Genomic DNA, 10,115 nt, shown 5'->3' on the forward strand with positions numbered 1-10,115 from the left:
CAATATTTTTCGGTGCTGGAACGATTCCAGCTGGATATGCCTCTGCATTATAATGTGAACCAATCTTTTCTTCGAATTTTTACTCATTTTTATATATTCGTTTATTTATATTTGCTGTAACTGTTATTCTATCTATTTTATATTCAAATAATGAACCGCAGTTTTTTGTTTTTGTGAATTATATCGACCATGTGAGCGTAATTTACATACTATAAAATCGTTTCTCAGAATTTGATTGACCGGCTCTCGTATGTCATCAACCACAATTTGTTTGTTGTAGCTCAATACTTATTTCCCATCCGTTTTTTACCGTAAGAATAATATGTAATGCACGGCACACGGGGTCTTAAAATAAGGACTCATTCGCAAGAATTTCTTGATGTTAAACAGTAATTCTGAATTGGTGTTAAAATAATCATGTGTTTGGAAACGTTGTTCTTTGGATTATTTTTTTTCTCGTTTTATTGTGAGTAAAATATAACTATTCTGATAAATGAAAGCGAATTTTATATTATACACTGTTCTTGAATTATTTTTAATCGTTCACAGTTTTTTATCTCCATATTTCGAAAAATGTTTATAATTACACATTATTAATTATTTTGAGCAGTATATTATAGATGCCATTCTAGATTTCTGTCCCTAGAGAAAATTCCATACCATTTACTTAAAGAATCTGTGTTTTTACTAAATTACGTCAATTTACAAGCCGGACGCATATAACCCGTTAAATCTTGAGTAAAATGGATAGTTGATTGATGTATTATTTTGAACCCTTTAACTACATTTTAAAAAAGTATTTCCACCTCTTATACAATAAAGTAGAATGATAATGAGATAAAACTAAAAAGATAAAAAGAATATTTAAACTAAACTTAAAAAATTAATAATGTATGAAGATCAATAACCTGACTATTATATTTTTAGTTTGATGTGTTTTAAAAGCGTTTTGTAGTTTTTATAAACTGTATTTATTCTGTTATTAAAATTATTAGAAATTTACTTCAAATGAGCTGAAAATTTTATAGCTATCGCTTGAAACATGGTAAATTTGACTATATTAACATTTTTTTTTATTAAATTCCTTTATAAATGTTTTTGTTTAATTATTAGAAGTCTAAGAGGAGAAAAAAATATTTTATGGTTCTTTTTTTAACAAATATCTATCTAATCTTTTAAGAAATACTTTTAAATTTTTTGTTTTAGCTTTTCAAATCGATTTTAATCTATATCTCTATTATTGATTTAAGCTTATTTTAAATATTGTTTTTATCTCTTTAGTTTGATCTATTTTAAAAGTGTGTTTTGTAGTTTTTATAAACTGTATTTATTCTGTTATTAAATTATCATAAATTTACCTCAAATGAGTTGAAAATTTGATAGCTATCGTTTCAAATATGGTAAATATGACTTGCAAGTGTCGGCGGATTTGTTTATTATTCTTCAACTGTGAATTTATTTGTGTTTATGATTGATGTTTAGTCCCAATTAACCATTGACGACTGCAATCATCGACTTGGAAGCATACAGGATCTTACGAATCTTTTGGGCAGAAATCGTTGCTGTGAGACGTGCAAATTGGGGTCATACGAAATATTAACTTTTTTTTATTAAATTCCTTTATAAATGTTTTTGTTTAATTATTAGAAGTCTAGGAAAAAAACATTTTATGGTTCTTTTTTGGTATCAAACAGTTAACAAATATATATCTAATCTTTCAAGAAATACCTTTTTTGTTTTAGCTTTTCAAATCGAATTTAATCTCGATTATTGCTTTAAGCTTATTTTAAATATTGTTTTTATCTTTTTAGTTTAATCTATTTTAAATGCGTGCTTTTTAAACTATATGCATTCTGTTATTAAATTATTAGAAATTGATGATGAAATATGAAAATTTGATAGCTATCGCTTGAAATATGGTGAATATGATCTATATCCGATGAATATTAGTATTATCATTTTCTTTGGTTGAAACTTGTATAAAAGTTTTTAACCATAATAAATTTTTTTGGCATTTTTATACTTTTTTAAGCTTTCACCTTGTCGCAATTTACTATACCGAACAATCCAGTAAAAGATGCCTTGTTTCTACACAATTTCGTTAGCAGTAACCTAACGCTGCAAGATTGCGTTTTCAGACCTGCTAATTCACAATGTCCAGATGAAGAAATTTCTTATTATCTGTACACCAATGGAAAGAGAGAACCTGTCGACTACACTATAACCGATTGGTTGAGACAAAGTATTTGGGATCCGTTGAAGGAGGATATTATGTTAATACATGGATACGCTGGAGGAGACGATCAGCTTCCTATGGTGGTTTTACGAGATGGTGAGATATTTCCTAACCTTACTAGTCGACTATAACGTTAAAGTCTTTTCTTAAACATTTAATAAAACTTACCTAATTCGTATCCTAGAAGTTATTCAGGTGTAAAAACAACTTATTGTGGCATATTTCGAAACAAGCTGCTACTATTTTTTTTTAATATAAAATTCAAGATGGAGATTTGTTTGAAATTTCGAAGCATGAGTATAATCATCAAAACTTACGATTTAAGGTTTCATTAAAGATACTTATTACCAAAATAGGATAACTGTGCCTAACTTCAGCCATGACTAGAGGTCAGCCCAAACAACGTATTAACTAAAGAAGTAACTTCTCCTTCTTTGGGCGACCTCTTCTAACGAAAGTTGGCGATAACCCTAGCAAAGTCATTTCTGTCTCTGGCCCTTCTTATCAGTGTTTAAACCGGTCCACTCGCAAATATTTTTCAGCCATGAAGTCTGTCGTCTGCCAGGACTACGTTTTCCCTCGATTTTCCCTTCGAACAGAAGTTGCAAAAGTCTGTATTTATCATTTCTATATATGTGTCCCAGATACGAAGTTTTTCGAGTTTTTATTATTTCTCTATAAGTTCCCTGTCGGTTCTTTGTTACTGATATAAGCGGTACAGTGAATATTCAGTATCCTCTGAAAGATCCACATTTCGAATAGCATTTCACCATCCGGTACCGGATTTTAAGATCGAGTGCTCGGGATGTAAACAATTGTCTCTATTTTAGAAAGACATTTGTTGCTTGCTCGATGCGTGATCTTATTTCTATAAATAAATACAAATTTTATACTCGGCCACTTGGTCGACTACTAAGAACTACACCCTGGAAATGGTTTAGAAAAAATCAATACGTGAAGAACAAATGACTATAAAAGAAACAAGCCGAATATATGGCGTACTAAGAGGAACTCTGCAAGATCGTCTTCACGGTTGGATAAAAAAGAACCTTGAAAAATGGGTTTAACTACAGTGCTTACTTCAAACGAAGAAATAAAACTATTTATCTGGATTAATGATTTAGCAAAATGTGGCTTCCCCCGTAAAAAACGATCTTTTGAATACCGTTCAACAAATTATAATCAAACAAGAAATAAAAACAACATTTAATGAAGGACCTCCTTGAGAAAAATGGTATAGGTTGTTTTTAAGGAGACATTCAGAGTTGTCTTTCAGAAAATCTAGCGGTTTAAGAACATCAAGAAGTATAAAATAGAAGAATACTTACGAAAATGGTTCCGTGAACTTGAAGGATATTTAAAACAACAGATTGTTTTAAAGTATTTAAAGTATTTAAAGGATCCAAAATTGAGTGGGAAAAGACAATATGAAATTGGTAGACTGAACCAGGAAGTGTTAACCTGTGTTTTAACGAAGAAAGATTTTGCCCTTTATTAAAAGAAGTACTGCCAAATTCCATCATTAATGGTTTTAGGTAGTATCTAGCCATTGTATCCATTTAATCCTGATGCTGTTGTGTGAAAAACCGAATCGAATATTCTACTACTCTTTCCGAAATATCAAAAACAGAACTGGAAAAAAACTGCAGAATAAACAGGCTGAACATTCTTGGCTGTACTTAGATTTTCAAACTGACTACCAGAAATTTCACCAGTTGCAACTTTAAAAATTTGGATGTATGGAAGTAAAATGGTTGTTCTTTGCTTATATGTAGAGCAGCCTTACATGACCGAGCACTTGCGCAGTTATTCTATAATGTTTTTCTGATGTTCTTCATTATTACAAATTTATTTTATGTTGTGTAGCATATATTAGGAATGGTAGTTACAACGTTTGGATAGTAGATTGGGGTAAACTGTCTCCACCCCCGTGTTACAGAGCCGGCGTTAACAATATGAGGACTGTAGGAAAATGTACAGGGGAACTATTGAGCTCTTTAAGAACTGCTGGTCTTCAAACTGAACGTTTAACTTGCATAGGACATTCGTTAGGTAAATATAGTTAAGATGAGTTGAAAATGTAATCAATTTCGAGCAAACACTATTCTGCATTATGATGGAATATTCAGTAGGTGCAGGATGAATTTTGATATATATTTCAGGTTCTCATGTTTGTGGTTTAATTTCTCGATTCGTCAATTTCCGTCTTCATAGAATCGTAGCTTTAGATCCGGCTAGGCCGTTCGTACCTCCCGGCGTAAGACTTTCTAGTGGAAATGCTTTAGCTGTACATGTACTTCATACAAACGCTGGACACTATGGAGGCGGAGGAAGAGGCGGTCATGTTGACTTTTGTATTAACGGAGGGAGAATTCAACCTTATTGTGAAAATGCGGATAGTAAGTACACTTTTCAAAATATTCTAATTAAATTGAAACAGTGTCTTTTCAAATATTCAATTACTAATTACGTCACTAAATGGATTCCATATTAAACAATGATTAGTATTATTTTCCACATATTTTCTAGTGTTAATCATATTGATAAAATTACTTCGTTTGTCGTTATGTCAGTCGGTTAAAGTTTATGGTGAAGATGTAATGGATGCGTATATGGTGTAGGCTTTGTAATGAAGGATGAACAATTGAAAAAACGATTTGCATGGCCTGAAAACTCAAGAAGCTAGAAATGTACCAAAAAACTATCGACGAACTCTATCAGAAATTTTCACAAGTTTCAAGATCAGTAGATTATTGTATTGTCTACAAAAATGTAGACTTAATATTGAAGATAGAGAGATCGATGTATGAGAGCTTATACAAGTGGGCCCAAACTGCTGATAGATATAAAAAAACGTAGATACACAATTCTCTATCTCTACTCTATTATCATTGGATCACCATGATGTTTCGAAAGTCAAGCCCGAAACTTCATTATTACGATTTTCCATGGTTGTAAACGCAATCTTCTAAAGGCCGCTTGACATGGTCATCAAAATATTGCATAGATGAATATTGCACGTAGCGTGTCTCTTGTCATTGCATCATGGCTGCCACCTAATAAAAATTCAATGAGTGAGTTAAACAAATTCCTAACCTAAAATTTGATTCATCATTTTGTGACCGGTTTAACAATGATGATAACAAAACTAAGTGAGTAACGAAGTGAAATAATGGTCAGTGGATCACTGTCAATAATGATATCTAACGCTGCTTGGTTTTGGAGCCTGATGGATAGGTTGTTAAGCCAAAAGTAACTAGATTTCTCCCTATAACTGCAGCTTGCACGCAATAAAAATGGCACCGACCGATTATGCTGCAAGTGCGAGATCTTGTATTAAACAATCAACTAAACTTCTCTGCTGAACACTCCTAATGTCTTAAACTTGAAAATATAAATTATAGAAATGATTTTTTATGATACTTTCAACCTTTCACAAAGCTCTATTGTTCGGTAGAAACCGTAAAATGATTTTTTTATCGTTATAGTTGATGTTCAATTATGTAGTCACGTCTGGGCAATATGCTACATGGCAGAAAGTTTGTTCCCTAGTAGCGTAAAAATGGCTGAACCTTGTTCGAGAAGGTGCCCAACTGGTCCTAGGCCAGGAACAAGAGTGGGTCTACCTGTAGAAATGGGACATGGAACACCTTTAGCGTAAGTGGATTTATTTTAATATAGATTTATGATTAATATAGAGGTCTGATTCCATTCCCGTCTAATGCTTTTGGCGATACTGGTTAAGTTTAGTAGTATTATCCACTGTTGAAAAATACTTTTGAAAAATATTTTCATTATCAGCGGAACTTGAAGATGTTGATGGATTGCTTTCTAGCTCAGTTTCTTGTCTGCTGTTAATAATTGTTTCAAGTATATGTTCAGAATACAGTGGATCCTCGGTAATCCGATAAACATTTTGCAGGGCAATGTAGATCTATTGAATTTGTTGGATTATAAAGTCCTGTCTTAGATTCTCTATAGTCCGGATTTATCACAAAAGAATACCTTGTAATCTGACAAAGTAAAGATCTAAGCTTTGACCCTCAGTCTTCTCAACAGAAGAAGTTCGTTGTAGGATGCACCATTCGCTTCATCCCATTGCAAAGCCAGCTCAAAGGCGTTAATTGCATCTTGTACTGTCACTCCTCACTGCTGTCAATTACCCGTCTTCATTTCCCTGATCTATAGAAATCACTTTTATAATTTCTTCATTAGACACGTCATGACAAATTTATCCATTCCACGGCACTAGGCTTCTGAACTTATCAGTGTTTAGCAGTAATTTGCTCTATAACTTCCGAAGGTACACTACTTTGTGGATCAAATATATCCGGCCATAATTTTTTCCAAGAAGATGTAATAGTTGATGTAGGTAGCTTTCCACGCAAATTATAAAAATACCTACATGTATGGCTTAATTTGCACTCACATGATATCTATTTAAAAAAAATTGCAGCTTGATAATTTCTACGCAAAAAAATCACACAGTTTGTAGATTTTCAAAATGCAGTAACATCTAAAATAACGAACTTTAAAGATTATTTTCACCACCGAAAATTTGCAACTTTATTGTTTGAATTTGCACCGTCAAAAAATGCGATAATTTCTAACGGTTGTTTCATAATAAAAATAGATTTTTTGTCCTTTCAATGCGGTAATTTTCAATATTACTTAAAAAAATATTAATGAATGTAGGTCGGTAAAAAGTAAAATAATTCAGTCAACACTGATCAAATGAACTTACTTGATGTAATAAACTTGTTTCACATTTTGAAAGTGATAAATTTATTTTTTGAATAATAATATAATAAAAGTACTGGTCTAGCACATTCAACTTTTTTATTTAACCAAATTACCGACTATCAAAATATCATAAATAAAGAGGTCTTTTTTTTTATATTGTTAGTTTAATTGCTTAGCTGGCCGATTATTACTATGTCAAACGAAAGAATCTTTACATACGTCATTTATTAATATGTGTGGGGAAACTTGAAAAAAAAATAATCGTTTTTTATATATGAAGATCTGCATATCATTCTTTATAAATTCAGCTACTGTAAAAAAATTAGTCAAGCAATAAGAGCTAAATCAAAATCTTATCGAAACGTTGATGATCGAACGTGCCGCCGGACCTCTACCGACGACAATGCGCTGATGCAGACGCAGACTCGTCGTTAGGTTAGGTCTTTTCTTCTTATAGACTTTTTTCGAATGCGTTGGATGCTTATGAATCTCAAAAATTTGATTTTACTTGTTGACATACCAATTTATCCAGAAATAAATCTGAATAAGGGTTTTTAATAAATTCTAGTCTCCAGAACCTCTTAACAAGCTGCTTACTTTCAACTCCAACGTCAGTATAGTTTTGAGAGACATGCTCTATTATCAAAAAATATCGATTTCATTTCAATTGGCTAGTGATTTTACATTTTTTTGCATTGTAAAATATTGAGCCCTTAACTAATTCTGAACGTGGAGTAGGTAGGTAAAGGTCATGCTTCGCGTTCCTAAGTGGATGCAACGACCTTCCGGAAATTACCCAAGTGAAATTCACCAAGCTGTTGTCTGTGAAAAGACTAGTTCTTGTAGGTAACACATCATTGACTGCCTCTTACGCTTCGTTTACATATAAGTGTTGGTTGATTCTTTACTGAATCGGCGGACTCTACTTTATTTACTATTCTGCAAACAGTTACAAAAATTATTGATCAAAACAGACTGAACTAACAGTAACAGATGTACCTTCAACAACAAGTCAGTTATCAAGTGTCAAAATTCGTATGTCTCTATTGGAAGATCTTGCACAATAACCGGTGATTAGATTTTACCACGAGATTTTATATAAAATGCACAATTAATTGGGATGCTTTTCAATTAGTCACTTGACAATGATTGATTACTTTCTGTCTTTTCTCAGATATAAGTATCGCATTTTTTGACGGTGCAAACGATAAAGTTGACAATTTTCGGTAGTGAAAATTTCGTTATTTTAGATGTTATTGCATTTTGAAAATCTACAAATTTTGTGATTTTTTTTGCGTAAAAATGATCAAGTTGCAGCTTTTTTTAAATCTTAAATATAAAGTGTCCGTGTGTATGTTCCGAATGAACTCAAAAACGAGTCAACTGATATTCATGAAAATTGGCATATATATGTAATTTGGTCCAACTCAAATGATAGGATACTTATTATTCAAATTAATGGTCTTAATAATTGATAATTAATAATAAACTGATCATCAACGTTGATTGTTGTTATTAATAGTAGTTTCAATAAGTTTGGAACAGATGGCACCTTAAGTGAATTTCTTCACAGAGATCTGTAAAATTTTGTCCTTTGCACCATGTCTTATTTTGCCTATACCACTTAACGTCGCTTATATTAAATAATTCTTAATTTTTTCTTCGTTGCGTACATTACTTCGAATATTTTTTTTTTACTTCTAACTTACAGTTATTCAGAGAACATCGAAATTCATTCACATTAAAAATTCAATCACTATTTTTAGTAAAATGCCATCCAAAAAAATCCAGCATTGATGCCCGTAGCAAGAAGTCTCAATGTGCACGTATTGAAAGAGCTCATGAATCAGTCGAACAGAGAGCAGAAAAAGAATGCAGCTCAAAGAATTCGCACAACTGAAATTCGTGCACGAGAACAGCGTGATAATCGTCGACAAGAAAATGCATTGAGAACTAGGGTGGCAAGTCAACAACACATAGATTCATATAGAGAACAAAACCGAAAAAATCATCGACCCAACCTCATAGTAATACGTGGATCATTTGTTCGTCTTGCATTTAATTATGAACCAGACATCAATTACTCGGCTGATTGCAAAGTTACTATTGGTGCGATGGACAAAATATGCAATTATTGTCAGGCGTTGAAATTTCGCAATGAAACACCCGGCATGCGTTGCGCATCAGGAAAAGTTGTATTGTCACCACTCCCTACTCCACCTGAACATTGTAAATACCTTTTTTCTGGCATTTCAAATGAATCAAGATTATTTTTCCGTAAGACACGAAAATTTAATTCTTGCTTCCAAATGACGTCGTTTAGAGTTTGTGATTTGTCATCTGATGGTCGTAATTTTGAGGCAACATTCAAAATCATTGATGCCAATGCCAAATGAAGATCCAAAATTTCTTCAAATCCTTTCTATGGGCAATTGTGAAGAACGTGTAACAACTCGATGCTAGTATAATTTCATTATACAAGCAGAAGAGAGAGAGCAATTGTTATTAGAATTATTTCAAATCAAATCACTAAGCCCCACAGCAACGCGTGGTTGGGTCTGCTAGTAGATATCATAAGTGCAAATTGAGCCCTAGACGTAGGTATTTTTATAATTTTAATACCATGCATGCTCACGTCCAGCAGGGTGTTGATGTCTCTTTGAACTACTTATGATGCCAAAACTTATTAATTAACATAATGAAATACGCTTGTTATCGATTAATATATAGGGTAAAATGATAAAATCCGAGTAACTCGAACTGTTAAAAAAATTCTGAGGGTAAGTTTGATAAAAACAAGTCATAAGTGAAACATTATCAACCAAAAAACTCACAGCAACATACAAAAAATTGAATTCTGTAAACTAAAGTAATATTTGTTTTTGTTTATAATAAGTGATTTTCTGTTTAATTTCAAGTGCAACTGGATCATATTGCATTCAAAATAAATACCCGCCATATTGTCCAAGGCGACCAGGAGATATAGGAGACAACAGGTGTTGCTTGAATCCACCGGGAACAGTCTTATCTTCTTCTAGTACTCCAACTGAAGTGCCAGAGTCTCTAAATCCAACCACATTCAACATATTTAGTTAAATAGATAATATTCGATGTATTCTATTAATCATTTATAACT

General features: G+C 32.4%; 1 protein-coding gene across 1 annotated transcript; it reads left to right on the top strand.

The window, feature by feature from the left end:
• The first annotated feature begins 1,728 nt into the window (after positions 1 to 1,728).
• Positions 1,729 to 10,115, top strand: LOC130444706 (phospholipase A1 member A-like). Its single transcript, XM_056779985.1, has 5 exons — positions 1,729 to 2,332; positions 4,103 to 4,288; positions 4,399 to 4,635; positions 5,725 to 5,893; positions 9,898 to 10,115. Exons 1-5 carry the CDS (start codon positions 2,272 to 2,274, stop codon positions 10,073 to 10,075), a joined length of 831 nt encoding a protein of 276 aa, XP_056635963.1. The 5' UTR covers positions 1,729 to 2,271; the 3' UTR covers positions 10,076 to 10,115.

This window comes from Diorhabda sublineata, chromosome 1 (genome assembly GCF_026230105.1).
Source record: "Diorhabda sublineata isolate icDioSubl1.1 chromosome 1, icDioSubl1.1, whole genome shotgun sequence".
Taxonomy (NCBI): domain Eukaryota; kingdom Metazoa; phylum Arthropoda; class Insecta; order Coleoptera; family Chrysomelidae; genus Diorhabda; species Diorhabda sublineata.